This window comes from Suillus subalutaceus (assembly GCF_016647625.1).
Source record: "Suillus subalutaceus strain FC151 chromosome Unknown DFJ58scaffold_165, whole genome shotgun sequence".
In the NCBI taxonomy this organism is placed as follows: Eukaryota; Fungi; Basidiomycota; class Agaricomycetes; order Boletales; family Suillaceae; genus Suillus; species Suillus subalutaceus.
In genome coordinates this window covers 82,352-97,919 of record NW_024540414.1, presented here as the reverse complement: position 1 = coordinate 97,919, position 15,568 = coordinate 82,352, and the positions used below count along the sequence as shown (strand labels likewise).

Sequence of the window (15,568 nt, the reverse complement as noted above, 5' to 3'; positions counted from 1 at the left end):
CTGTGTCCAAATGGCACAATGTCATTGCTGATCGTGATGTGTCAATCCTCATTGACTTCGTCTGTTCAGTCTGATCAAGAGCCTCTTCTCAAAGCCCTCCTCAAAGAAGTCGAGGACTGGCTCGAAAACGTATGCTCATGCTCATCGATCAATGACCTCAATGCAACTTTCTTGAACATGATAAACTCCACGACAGAGTAAGTGAATTCTTAGTTCATTTTCTCGCTTCTTATTTACCTACTAGACCCAATTTTTTGATGCCCGGACCCTCAGAGAACCGTTCATTTCTGGGTCTACATTCAGGCTACTGCTCGAGCAGTTCTGCATCAGACATTCAGAACACTTATTGTCCAAGGTACTCCAAGGCTTTGATTTGTCAACATTTAACAGCACAGTTCAAGAGTCATTCGGTTCTAGAGATTCGACTAAATGGCAACCCTGTCGCATTTGAGCTATTTTATGTTCGTGCTAAAACAGGACGACTGCAGCCCAGATTCGGTCAGTGTTTCATTGCATCACATTCTAGGGTTCTCATTAACTCCTGTTAGAATCCATCTACAAATGGCTCAAAGGGTTTCCTGCTACGTTGGATTGGCTTATGACCATTCATTACATCATTCCCCTCAATAAACGGGTCAAACTGAGCCTTCCCTCATCGAACCCCCCATCATCTCCTCTACAACACCTCCATAGCGGTCCTCAACCAGATCCCTTCATCGTACGAACACCATTTTCCTTGTCAACCGCATGCTCACATTTACCGCAGGCAAAACATTAGATTGCCCCTTCCTCTCAATCCTCCTAGTTTACTAGTTGTTGCAGGTTCATGTCGCACATTTTTTTTTGTAATCCGGCATTGCTTGCATTCACTTAGAGGTCAATGTACTAAAGACTTTTCAGTGGTGTACAACTCTACATGTATTCGCTGATTGCAGAGGTTATCCTAGAAGTAGATCATGCTCAACCATTTGCACAACACTATGGAGAAACTGACGCGTTTCAACTGCTTCATTTGTTTCAGACTGCACTCGCTCAAATTTTTCTGGTATGAGACTTCCTCACATTCACATTCATTATCTTGCAGCAGTTTGCCCTACATATACTACATATACCACAGGTATACCCATTTCCCGGTTTCACCTTGTGACTCGTCTATGCAGCCCTACAATTGATCAAGCTACAGATAACACCATTGTCGTGACCATGGACGGCTGCAGAAACTCTGCGTCCCCATATCACCTCACCCCCAAGTTCGCCTACTGTAATGCCAGTCCCATCCCCCTTGCCCCGCTTCCATGAACCCAATCAGTGTAAACCATGCTGGTACTCCTATGTCAGGTAGCGTGCTCTCTCTGGTTTCCTGTGACCTCGCTATTTTTGATCCTAATCATCTGCTGATGTTCCAGTGTCAATTGGAACAAAGGTGGGCTAGCACAAGACCAAATGAGTGTAGGTTGGAATGGACAGCAACAGCGCATCCAGCAGTCGTGTTCTATTGTAGCCATGTACATGTAATTCACATTTCCAATATCATTGTAACAGATCTGGTACAACCTAGAGTAATGAGAAAATATTGTATGCACACACATTTGCACATGTCCTAGTATTATTTTCTGGAGAGTTGATCTTGCTCAGCTCTGACAACTTTCATGGAACACCATCCATTCTCAGCACAGTTGGTTCTCAGTGTACCTCAATCTCAAAACATTAAATTTGACCACAGTTGAAGGATCCGCGACTCCACATAATCATTATCTATAGCACGTTGAACTACAGACCACTGAAATGGAATATCCACGTTTGTGTGTGGAATTGTGGATCAACAATATTGCCATTTGTGGCACCTCAACATTACTCACACTCTGCTTGCCTTGATTACTCAAATCCTTGACTTAAGCTCTTCGTCACTTGTTCATCAACTACATTCAATCTCACCGTAACTTCTCATTGGAAATTCCAGCAGGTCGTTTCTCAGTGGTTTATATCTCTATGAACACGCGCTCAACAAGCACTCTGACTCTAAATACCTGCCCATCTGCGTTTCAACACCTCACCAGCTCAAGGAGAAAGCTGATGCACGAGCAGCCAATGTTGCGCAGGACAAGAAAGAGAAGGAGATGGAGGAGCAGAAGGAGATCAACAGGCAGAGGGAAGTCAAGAGGCAGCTCGAGATTGAAAGGCAGAAGCAGCTCGAGATTGAGAGGCAGAAGCAGCTTGAGATCAAGAGGCAGATGGAAGTCGAGAGGCAGAAGCAGCTCGAGATCGAAAGGCAGCAGGAAGCCGACAGGCAGAGGGAGCTTGAGATCAAGAGGCAGCAGGACCTTGAGATTGAAAGGCAGAAGGAAGCCGACAGGCAGAGGGAACTTGAACACCAACACCTCAAATGGGTACAGAAGGTGTATTCGGGTGGTCGAGTTATCGCGGACAACAGCATGGACGTTGATATCGAGCCAGGCAAAGTGACCTCTGGGTCACACGCACCATCTCCAACCAAGGGCAAGATGGACACAGTCAATCACCAAGATCGTTCTCCTTGTCGCCCACATGCACCCTTTGTTCCAAACCATTCATGTTGTTCATTGTCTCCTCCTCCCCATGGATCATCATACCATGCATCTCGCAGAGAACTGTCTCCCCCCCGTTGACCATTGTCATATAGAGATTACGCTCCATCTCAGTCTGACCGTCGCGTGCCTCCTCGTCGTTACTGATCACCTCCCCAAGAACATTTGATTCACTGCGGTAGATCCCCCTCGCCGGGTAGAGCTCGGGGAAGTCACAGACAGTCCAACCGTCAACACAGTCCTGTCCGGAGAAGTTATCGCAGTACATTTGCTTTCCCTCAAAACAGGCAGCTTGTCATAACAATTTTTTTCTTATCACAGCGCCTTTTCCTCATCGCAGGCCACAAACAAACTGGTGCCATGAGTACATACTATTGTTACTCTGAATCCTGAATTTAGTTTTATATTTATAGCTCTTGATTCATGCCACCCTTCATATTCTACACGAGCACCTTCCACCAATGTACCTGCTACACTGTCATCAATTCCTGGCACTTTGTCTCTCCCAATGGGATATCTACAGTTCTTGCCCTCTTCTACTGTAACAAGTGTCGCAGGGTTGAACATGATGGGCTGCTGTCCTGCCAATAACACAGTAACCCGCTTCATCTTAGATTGAATGAACTGCCTCGCACAGTACGACGACCTCAATCCACTTTCCCCATTGTTGTGTAGCGATCCTCAAAATCGCCTTCTCCACATCACTTGTTACCCTCCATATCACCTCCTCCATGCCATATCTCATGGTAGGTTGGTCGTATCCAAGAGGACTGAAATCAGACTGCGTCTATGGAGAGCACAATATCCGGATGTCCCCCTGTGGTTTTTCGCAATTCGTTGTCTCTCCCACAGAATGAATTGGTGGGTCTTTGCCAATCCCCAGCACCTCATTGGCCCACTGAGCACCCTCTCAGGTCCACATCCCGCCTATCTGGACCAAAAAACTCTCTTGCTCACAAGGGGCAACGGAGAGTTTGAGTGGTATGAAAACAGTGTCAGGGATATGCTCCGACTCCCATTCAGCCACCGTTTCTGTGGTATGGGTGGTCTTCTGTGGCGACTTGCAATCCAATTTGGACCAGACAACCTAATTTTGGCTGCCCTGTCTGGACCTTTGAGCGACGCTTCTATGCACTCAAACATCGAGCGTATCGGCACCGATGTTGACGACATGGTAATGGATGCCCACATCAATACCCTATTAGGCCTAACAGATGACAACCATATCTTATGGCCTCCCATTGATGTATTTGACAAGTACATGCAGTGGCAAGGAGAATGGACGGCAAGCCTGGAGACATGGTTCATGAGGCACATTGCCGCGATAAAAAATAGGGATCCACGCACATTTGCCACCCATAGTCAATGGATATCGAGACTTGGCCAGCATACGGCAACTTCATTCAAAGACACCAAGGTTGTAACTGAGGGGCAAGCAGAGTTGTTGTGCTTTGACATTGATCGGTTGGATCCAAGATCTATCGCAGCTTTAGATTAGCTTGGGTCATCGTCATTTTATTTGGTTTACAGAAATCACTCATTATACCCATGCCACACGTCTAGCAATGGAATGTACTTTTACTTACTCATACTTCTTGTACAATTATTGGGTTGAGGAATTCAAACTTCAAGAACAGAACAGTATTTGCACGATACATTGGATCAAAGGACTATCACTTCATGGTATGCAATTTTGTCTTGAGACTTTTTCCAAACCAACGTCTTATAAGCCCACAAAGTCGAACCTCCAAATCTATGTCTTACAAGTCACTGAAGTAGTCACAACCGAATTACCATTACTAGTATCTGATATTTATTCATGTACAATAATGATCGCTACACGGTCTTCCTCCAGTTAATTCCTGTATACAGGCAAAGATCAGGGAGAACACATCAGTGTCCTAGTTTGAAAGTTTGTTTTGGAGGACTGAGACAAGTTGTTCGAAACCCATGCCGGTATCAACATGCTTGTTTGGGAGTGGCTCAAGCAAGCATGTTGATACAGGCATGGGTTTCAAACAACTTGTCTCAGTCCTCCAAAACAAACTTTCAAACTAGGACACTGATGTGTTCTCCCTGATCTTTGCCTGTATACAGGAATTAACTGGAGGAAGACCGTGTGTAGCGATCATTATTGTACATGAATAAATATCAGATACTAGTAATGGTAATTCGGTTGTGACTACTTCAGCAACTTGTAAGACATAGATTTGGAAGTTCCACTTCAGCGACTTCTGAGACATAGATTTGGAGGTTCGACTTTGTGGACTTATAAGATGTCGATTTGAAAAAAGTCTCAAGACAAAACTGCATACCATGAAGTGATAATCCTTTGATTGAATGTATCGTGCAAATTCCATATCTTAAGGACATTTGGGTCGTTACCATCCTGAGGCCCATGCACTCAAATGCTGAATGGTGCTGATACTGTTGCTGCGGATGTGACTGCACAAATCAGTGGTGGACCAAAGTTGAAAACTGATAGTATGGTTCTCAACCACTTCCGACTTAATGCTTTAATGCATCAACATCGACATTCAACCAGATCACTAGTCTGTAATTCAGACTAGTTCTGCTACACCCTCATACCCAAGCATGTCTCGCAAAAATGGTTGATTGAGAACCAGTCGTCATATGTAGCTCAAGCCTTTTGTATCTAATTTTGATCAACGTTGACACCGCCTCAGACATTGTGCGATGATCTCCCACAGAAAGACCTCATTACTCTACCCATATGTGCCATATATACGCGAAAGTCACTCCTGTGGGATATGCAGTAAAATAACCATTGCTCCACTTCATCTAAAGCGCACAGACTGGACCAGATATTCAGGGATGTCACACCACTTGATGAAGAATGTGACGACGAAGAAAAAGGAGTTTAAACAACACACCTATTCCCTATCGCCTTTAGCTGGCTTTAACTATCATCAGACCAAACCACAGACATCACATACAAGTACATAGCATTTCACAGTGTACACCTGTATGTTTTGTCTAATATAGTGCATCGCACCAGAAAATAAACATCAATATATATATATAACCCTTATTAACAGTGCATGACCCCTGTTCATCCTTGTAGTGCCTGGCTAGACTCAGCATAGGACTCAGAGTCATGTTCTATTGATGGAAATCAGGTTCTGACTTCCCTGGCCTGACAGCCAGGGTCCTGACTTTCCTTGGCAGGAGAAGTGAAGGCAGCACACACATGTCTGAATGACTCCAGCTCACGCACCAACATTGCAGGGATGCGGCTTCAAGAGCAGGCAACAATCCTCCATTTCAGCATGTATGTTTGCTTTTCATTCTTTTTCTGCTAATAAATCCATCTTTAGGGCGCATATATGCATGAAGATCAACATGCCTCATCTCAAATCTCTGTTGTTGTACGTTAAAATATGTTATCCTGTTCACGGCTAACATTACTTAACAGATTTGCTCTCGCTTCATTTTGCCTCCACTGCAACCTTCTAAGTCATCACTCAAGTCTCCGCCTGAATCGAACATTGACGTGAAGAAAGGGAAGAACACTGAGATTGGTACCAAAGGCAAGATGCGTCCTAGCCAAACCAAAAACGGACGGTGGGTTTTTTTCGATTCACATCATACTGCTCATTATCTACTACCACAGGAACTTGTGTGCCTTACATTGGCTGAAACAAACCAAATTGAACGGCACAACTGAGGAGTTCAATGCCTAACACAACTCCCTCATGTCAACTCAACCCATGGTGCAGCTCTATGCTACTCTCTCGGACATTGACTGACACATGTTCCAGGAATATGACCAGGATGCAGCCAATTTAATGGCAAGTGGTGCATGGAGCAAGACTATGTGCGATGGCAAGATACACTAGTCTTCTTGACGGGTTTTCAATGGGTTTCAGCATTCTATGGTTATGTGTTTTAGACCGCTTTTCATGCTGTTTTATAGCTTTTCGTATTGTTATCATTCCCACATTCGCATACCAGCAAATACCAGTATAATATCAATGATATCATATTTGAGCATAATAGAGCACACATGAAGGGACAATCAAGCAAGTCATAATATGTGCTAATGTGCTGGATCGTGAAAACAACACAAGGGAGCATGAGGGGGACTGCACCCACATATAAAAATCTGCTATTTTTCTCATCATGTGCTTGATTGTGCTGTGATATGGCTTTCTTCGCCACAAGCTCTACCAACATACCTCGACACATACTGCCATTTCCCAGCACAACCAGTTTTCACTGGGTCTAATGGGAAAGGTCCAGAGATGTTGAAATATGAAGTACCTGTTTTGTACTGTGTTGAAAAGTGCTTATTTGAGATATACATAGATCTCCTTCGCATCTCACATTGCTTATCGTTATCTTCACATCGTAAGGTTGCATGCAATGCAAACTTTGTATCGTTGTGCCTTCATCCATGCTCTGCTCACCTTGTATCGTTGTGTCTTTGTCCACAGCACCCAAAGCTACATAAATTGTTGGGGCAGAATTTTTGTTGCCTCACGCTCCCCCAACTGGTGTGTGCCTTGTGTTGCCAGTGCTATCCTAACTACCTGCTTGCAACAGGTTGCTGACAATTCCTGGACCTCGGGCAAGTCAGTCTGCGATGGCCGGCTCTACTGGAGCTTTTTTCATTCTACTCCTGCACGCATCAACATTTTCTGGTCTATTTTCTTATTCTTTCACTCATCAGATGTCTTCAAGCAGCATTATTTCGGTTTCCATGCTATCACTGTCCCACTATTTATCCCACTTTCACAATACCGCTGCAGAATACCTACCATGTGTACCACTATACCATTATACAATGATATCATAATTGACACGAATCGAGCATATTGTTCAAGGGTGGGAACATATGCACTGATGATATGCACTGATATGTTTTAAATCTGTTAGCGTAAAAAAAACATATGAGGACATTGCACAGACTGCCCCATCACATTACATTTTTCTCATTCTCATGTGTCATATGTTCTGAGGTGGTCATACATGTTTCTCTCTCTGATGTAAAATAATAACATACCACAACACCTCCCGCTGTCATGCATGGTATGCAACTCATACCATGACAGATACACAAGAGGTGTGATAAGGAAGGTATAATAGACCCTACTGTATCCTATCACCAAGTTACCCCATCATTTTCCCCTTAGTTATTAGCTAGTATTTTCACTTTCAAACTTCACTTCCATTTTTCCATGTATTTCTATTGTGTTCTATGGCATTCCATCTCTTTCTATTTTCCTTAGGCATATTCAGCCAACAGACTTTCTTTTCAGCCACCAAGCATGTTTGTAAGCATGTCATGTGATTGGTAGATATCATGATTTGTAAAGATTGAGCCTGACCCATCATGTTTTGTCATGATTTGTCATGCTTTGTAAGATTTCTAACTGTATGATGACTCATGCCATGATTTGTCATGATTTGTAAACTACACTGTATTTATAATGTAAATTAGTAAACAAGCTGACTTGCATCTGAGTTGTGTGACTTACTAGTCACCTTCATCTTATCTTCTTACTACTACAATCCCATCGTCTGCTGCCTCTGTACTATCAGCATTGCAATCTCAGTTCATCTCACAAGGCCATAGGTGTAAGTGGTATTGTTATTATTCATAAACAGGCTTGATTTTTTTGACATGAGTTGAGGGGGTGGGTATATGTGTTCGAAAGTGCACATGGGCACCCACCAGTTCCATGAGGGTCATCGGAGGGTCTCTGTTGTCTTGGAATGTAGTGCTCTTTCCTTCCCGTGGCCATGGATGGCAGCACGATTTGAGTTTTTTTGTGACTTTTTGCTCTGGGGTTGCCATGACTGAGGTGTGTGATTCCTTGTTGTGTTTGTTTGGGTGAAGGGGACTGAGATGAGGTTGTGCTGACCACTCTGGCATCAGGGGGGGGGCAGGGGCAGGGTCCCATATCTGCCCCGTCGACTGACCATACATTGGTAGCATGTTTGCTGAGATGTTGTGGTGACCACGTGCACTTTCTTGCTGGTTCATATTGGCATCATCGTTCGCGATGTCGAGCACTAGTCCTTGTTGTGTTCATCTCACTCAGTTAGCATTTTGGCAGCTCTCTCTTGTATCAAACTCCCAACTCAATACAGTATTCCAAGTGCAAAATAAAATGGCAAATAAAATAACCACTCAATAACATGCCTGATTTATTTGTTGGCTGTCTGAAATAAACTTATTGCTCATCCAAAGCGCACACATAATGGAGTCTCGCATCTACTTTGCCTTATGCTGCCATGTTATGTACTACTTCTGTCACAACCCTTATAACGAATTAACGCAGGGGCAGAGACTAGGACTCAAACTAGGATATCACAACAAAGAGGAAAGGATAGCAGGGACGTCTTAGGATTGCTAGCAATAAGCTAATACAAAAGAGGTTTGAACTGAAGAACTACTGACTACAACGAGCTACCTATATACATATATTGAAGTGGAGACTGAATCTGAATCTGAACTAACTAGCCAATCATTAAATAGAAAAGGGAATCGTATGATGATCTAAATATAACTACACCTATGATGTCATGAAACGTGTTACAGCTGTGCAAGGGTTCTCGAAGGTTCTAGAGTCACGTGACTTAATCGCCTGTGAAAGGAAGTCGAAATCGGGAATGTCGGAGATAAGAGTAGTGGGCGCTAATGGAATAGAGAAGTTCGGAAATGTAAAGGATGGATTCAGGTTAGGGTTTGTGAAGGTTATTGGTACAGACGCTGACTGAGCGTTAACAACGGGCGTTAATGTCGGGCGCTTAACAGGTGTTTTACGAGTGTTCAGGAAAGAATAATGATTTGTATTTGGAATTCGTGACAACTTCTGTCTCTCGGTTCACAATAAAATCTGTCTGAGTCCCCTGTGCATGTAGCTGGGGGACTCCACTTGCCTAATCACCGTGAGACCTTAGTGTAAAATGGCCAAATAAAATCATTATTGAGTGGGGCTTATACCCCATTTAGGTGAGAAAGAGCGAAAATATCAAAAGACTTTAGAGGTGCATTCAAATTTCTTTCTGAGCTCGGTGTTTGCACAATAATTTGTAATAGCCAAATGCGTAACTTTTGGTCACATCAATGGTTCGAAAGTATTGTGCCTTATACAGGCTGCATCAATCACTCTAATGCTCGTATCTTCAGGGCACTCCCTATGTCGATACTAGTATGCCTTTCACAAATTGAGTTAGTGCAACTCACTGCACTCAATGATTGGCATCTGTCATTCACACTTGACTCATCCAACCAAACAAAGTAATATATCCTCATACTGTACTTGCTATATTGCCCATAATCAATCATTCCTTTGTCTTTCTTAATTTGCCTGCTTCTCGTGAGTCAATGCCATAAGGGCTGATCAATTCTAAAATGTTGTTGTCAATGTCAACTTGACCTCACGGCTAATCTCTCGTAAATTACTTACACAGACCCTAAACCTTTCCATGTAGTATTGCTCCATAATTTCTAAACCTTTCCATAAATCAAAGTCTTTGAATATTCCAGTTTAACATGTGTCATTGGTACCGAAAGTACTGAGTGCAAAATTGCTTAAACCACTCAAAATTTGCCTGAGCAGAACAGATAGTACCTAGTAGACTACAAGTATTATGAATAAAAGGTTTAGGAGGACATTTAGCAATACATATGAAAAGGTTTAGGAATACTACTACTATTACTACAACATGGAAAGGTTTAGGTAGCTAACTTGGGCTCTATACAGCCAGGATTAGGATGAGGATACTCTGCGACTGGCAAGGTGTAGAACGTCTCCCATGCGAAGGTTTAACTGACACAGAGGTGGCCAAATCAGGAAAGGTTTAGGGTCTGCGTAAGTAATTTACGAGAGGTTGGCCGAAAGGTCAAGTCGACATTGACAACAACATTTTAGAATTGATCAGCCCTATAATGTTCTTGCAAATTTCAGGAGTGATCAGAGGCCAAGTGTGACAAAGGTCACACGTCAAAATGAAGGAACAAACACAAGTTAGCAAATTTTGAAAAGGGAATCAACGATCGGACATTGAGAATTCTTCCAGCATCACACCGTAAAAGGTATCTGCACAAGCCACTGGCGATTGCCGGTGGAGTTCCAAGTCAATGTTAGGGCTGACCATCTGTACCTGTTAAGACTGTACTCAAGTAGTATTGGATCCAAAGCACTTCGGCCTCAGCTCGTGCGCTGTGCCCCTTTCCCGAGTCTTGCCCCTTATTTCAGAGTGCTAGAGTATCGCGTCTAGTGAGACGGATAAGTATCGTAACGGATCCGTTAAGGCTTCCAGATATCGAACATATAGAGTAACGGCTAATCCGGATCGGATCCGAACTAGAAGCTAATGGGTGAGGACTGTCCGAAGACAGAGGCGGATATATAGACTATAGGAATCAATCCTAAGTCTTGGAGTAGACAAGAGTATCATACTCGAGTCCGGATGGATAACGGAGGGACTTAGAGTCCAGACAGAATGAGTGCAATCTAAGATGATATTCGAACTGATCTACTCCAGCGCATGTACAAGGGTTTATATACTATGGATAACTAATGGAATGATCAATAAGCAAAGACATGAGGCTATGTACGAAGTATAAGCAAAGTATGTGCACAGCGTATTGGTAAGTTGGATGGATCATGAATCATGAACCGGGAATGAAGTATAAGTTAAGCGGATCAGTAAGTGTAGCGGATCAGTAAGCATAGCGGAAGTAAAGGATAACCGGTATACCGGTGTACAGGAATGCCGAAAGGAGATAAATGATAGTTAGAGTTATATGAACAGGACATGACATAAGAATCAGATCGGATCTGTGGACTGGACGACGGATATATCCATTGGATCTGGATCAGATCTGTACCCAGGTATATGGTATATGACAGTACCTCTCTGTCCGATTAATCAAGCATATTAGAACTAGTTCACTTACACCTCTCGTGCTAACACCCACTGAAATGCCTTGGAGGAAGAAAACAGGCAGCCAGCAGCACAGGCGTGCAGTGCGTCAGCCTCGCTTCAAACCCGTTCGAAAGCAGCATCGTGTGATGACCGCAGCAAAATCTACAGAAAAATGTGCTGCTATCAGTGGGGCACCTCCTCAACCCATCCGTGATTTCCACATCCCTGTCAGCAAGGCTGAACTCTCTATGGACCAATGGGATGCACGTGCACCTCTCAGGATTCATTACGGTGTTCCGGAACTGATAAGCTATGGTGCAGGGGATACCGCTCAGCTTGAGTTTTTGTGGGTTCCTGCTATGAAGGACTGGTGGATTCTTGGCTATGTGCCACTCCCCACCAGATATCGGTTGTCCTGGGTGTATCTTTGCTACTGTGTAGAGTACTGGCTCGTGGTGTGGAAATGTTGGGATGGTGAGTCAAAGAAGAATAAAAAAAGCAGAAGAATACAAAGATGCAACAAGAGAAGGCAGATCTGATTGACACCTCTCGCAAGAATGCTGGTGCACATTTCCTTCAAGCTATGGTTGCCAGAAGAATTGTGTTAGAAGAGTGCATGGCAAATGGTGTGAATGATGAGTGGATTAAATCACTCAACAAGTTCCTCATTCGCAATCACAGAGATTGGCTATTCATGGAGTTCAATGAGTTGCCTGACGATGCGGACATGTATTTAGAGGCTGATCTGTTGCACCCAGGAAACAAGAAGATGTTTGGTAGGCGTACCTGATGCAGATGTGTGCATCTGCGCTAACTTGCGATGGCCTCAGAAATGGGCTGGGGTGTAAACATGAATGACATCCCAATGATGCTTGGTGGGACGGACAATGCATGGATGTCCAAGGGACTTGACCTCTCAGAGATGTTCAAGAAAGATATGGATGCAGCCCTCAAGCAGCTCAAAAAGGGAGGGGAGGAGATCAACATCACATTCAATGAAAACACGGAATTGCCAGACATGTGGCATGAGTTCCATGAGCCTCCAATTCAATTCATCAGCGAACAAAAGGACAAGTTTCTACATGATGGTCAGCAGTATGTTACTTATATTCTCTGCCTAAACTAACATTTCTTGTGGTGCCTTGCAAGGTTCACCCTCAATGAACCTCTGATCTTTTTGTACCATTGCTTGCAGGCCGAGGGGGAGATCAAACATGGAGACTTCCTGAGGGAAATTATGGACATGCTGGCCAATGACTGAGACACAACACCAGTGGTCATTTCACAGTCGACCAGCTGATTGATGGTAAGATGGCATGGGACGAGTTCAGTAATTTAGTGGCTGATGGGTTGAATTTGGAGCTGGATTGGCATGCTAACACAATGGGTTCAGGTATGTGCATTCATGACACAAGGGCTGACCATCCGCTTATCTTGAGGCACTTGCTCCATGGTTACCTCTGTCATCTCTTCTCTCATCCTATCTATCACTTCCTGGTGATCATAAGACATTGCTTCCACTGCAGCCACCCTCCAAAATCGCTTGTGTACCCCCTTATTGAGCTGCTGCATTTTGCAAGGAGTATTGCTTTGGAATTTGGATGGACTGATGTTCCGCTCGATAATGGTTACCCTATGGTTTTTTTGCAACCACATATGTAGGAGCATAAGTTGCAAACGATGCCATCTTGCACAAGAAGACCCTTGTAGGAGCTGCAGTGTCTGCCTCCAGCTATAGAGGTTGGTAAAGTCATAAAGATCTTCATGTCAGCTACTGCTTAATTGTACTGTATGCTGTCCAGTTTGATTGTGGAATACTTCTTGTCTATGTGACCAGGCATGTGATCAGGCAGTGTGACTTGACAGATGTGGCAGCAAAGCACATGAAGGACAGGATCTACTACAATATCGATGACATCCAAGTATGGGTGATGAACCAGTCCATCCTTTGATTTCATTTAATTATCATATATGTATGATAATTGTGTCACTCACTTGATCATATTGCTGAATAGCTGGAGTTATTGTGTCTCTTGACTGAGACTGGGATGAGTGTCAGTTGATCACCATATGTGTATGATAGGTGTCTGCTCTTACTCTTACTCTATTATCTTGCTGGACAGCTTGGAAAGCTGTTTCCTGTGTTTCCTGCAGCAGTTGTATATTGGTTCATGATCATACATGTCTGATAATTCTCGTGTTTACCTGATTATCTTGCAGATTCATAAATAACTCTATGTCTAATGCTTTATCCATATCAAGTGGCAGGTCCTTGCTCAAATAAATCAGTATACATATATGCTAGCTAGCTTCTCATATACATACATGAGGCTCTTCTGTATTAGTATCATTCTTTCTATTTACTTGATACAATGCAGAGGACTTCATCAGTTGCTAATGGTGGTAAATTGGTGTATATGTATGATGAAATAAGCCACCTACCAGAGAAGACTGAGTGACTGATTGATCGATTGCCTGTGATGGTTGGTCAGAAATTAGTATACATGTATGTTGATGCATGAGCTTACCTGAAGCTCCTCCATATCAATGTCAATCAATCTCTTCAGTTCTTTGATGAGCAGTTGACTGATGGATTGCCTATAATGATCAGTGAGAAATTAGTACTAGTATACATGTATGCTAATTACCTTGCCAATCCAATGAGACTTTACATTTCTCATATGCCTCTTCATACTCTATATGGTTTTATAGGATTTCTTCCCATCTACACATCTAGCATGAGAACAGCAGCAGTCAAAAGTACCCTCAATATTTTTCTGAACAGTGATAATTAGATTTTTGAACTTAAAAGTCTCAATATCTTTCAAGCACTGCTTTTATGCTTGCTGTACTCATTATGAGCCTCGAATTCAGTAAAGCAGTTGGAGCAAATATAAATCATGCTGAGTGATGGTTGTAGTGGTAGTGGTAGTGGTGCTGGATGATAAGTGAGGGTAGGGAAAACTTGTGATGATTATTGTTTGATAATTATCATCTCAGATTCAAGTTCAGCTGAACATCACCCATATATGGAAAGACTTGCCTCATTAAGAGAGTATCAGTGTCTTGAGTCTATTATTACACTGCGTTCTGTGATTTGCATCTTCATCCTGTCAAGGAAAACATAATTGTTTGAGCCCGCAAGTCCATTGTCGACGTGCCATGCAATGATGCAGGTTACTCTCACCCCCTCGCTGTTGACTTGATTGAAGATGAAAACAGAGTAGTCAACATCACAGCATAGGAACCCAAGATGTGAAAGCAAGTTCATACCAGTCATATGCAGCCTGTTTGAGACCATAAAGGGAGGAGAGTATATGGCCACCAAACAAAGGCCATTGGGACCGGTACAACCCAAAGCCTGGCAGTTGGCACATGTAGACGTCCTCCTGAAGTTTTCCCTATAGGAAGGTGCACTTTGCATCAAAGCAATCTAGCTCCCAGTCATTGGCTGCTGCACACGCTGAAAGGACACAAATTGAGGTGGATTTGGTGACAGGGGTAAAGGTGTGTCCGAAGTGGACTTCTGGAATCTGAGAAAACCCCTGGGCCACTAATCTCACCTTGAATACAGGTCCTCCCATCAGGTCCTCCTTAAACTCCAGCACCCAACAGCATCTGATGGCACAACGATCGGCAGGCAGGAGTACAAGCTCATACACCTGCATTTTAGACATCAGGTTCATTTCCTTATGCATTGCCGCCAGCCAGTGGTCTTTGTCTGGACAATGTGTTGCCTCATCATACATTGCAGAAGGCACCTTGAGGTTGTACCCAGGCATGTAAGGATTATGATGTGTGTAACTACACACTGATAGACAAGCAACCTCAGTGATGATGAGCGATGCAATGACCTGGGGAAACGGCATATGCCATATTAATGCTTTGAAAAGAATCAGGAAAGAATAAAAATGTTACCTGTGGTGTTGTTGACAGATGAGTTAGTTGAGTCAACGGGGGTTTGGAGTGACAAAATGGAAACCTGGAGATGAAGCAAACAAGCAGTAGCTTATATAGGGTCTGAAACACACATTGTCCACATTTGGCAATTTTCTCCATTTGGATCATTGTCTGCCTGTATTCGTATCCACAGTGTGACC

The 15,568-nt window shown here is 43.4% G+C and overlaps 1 protein-coding gene across 1 annotated transcript; it reads left to right on the top strand.

Annotated features, from left to right (window-relative positions):
• Positions 1-18: 18 nt before the first annotated feature.
• DFJ58DRAFT_734087 (uncharacterized protein) lies at positions 19-2,645 on the top strand (the record flags this gene model as incomplete). Its single annotated transcript, XM_041386412.1, has 4 exons — positions 19-197; positions 245-498; positions 549-718; positions 2,058-2,645. 4 exons carry the CDS (start codon positions 19-21, stop codon positions 2,643-2,645), a joined length of 1,191 nt encoding a protein of 396 aa, XP_041237897.1.
• Between the last annotated feature and the right edge of the window lie 12,923 nt (positions 2,646-15,568).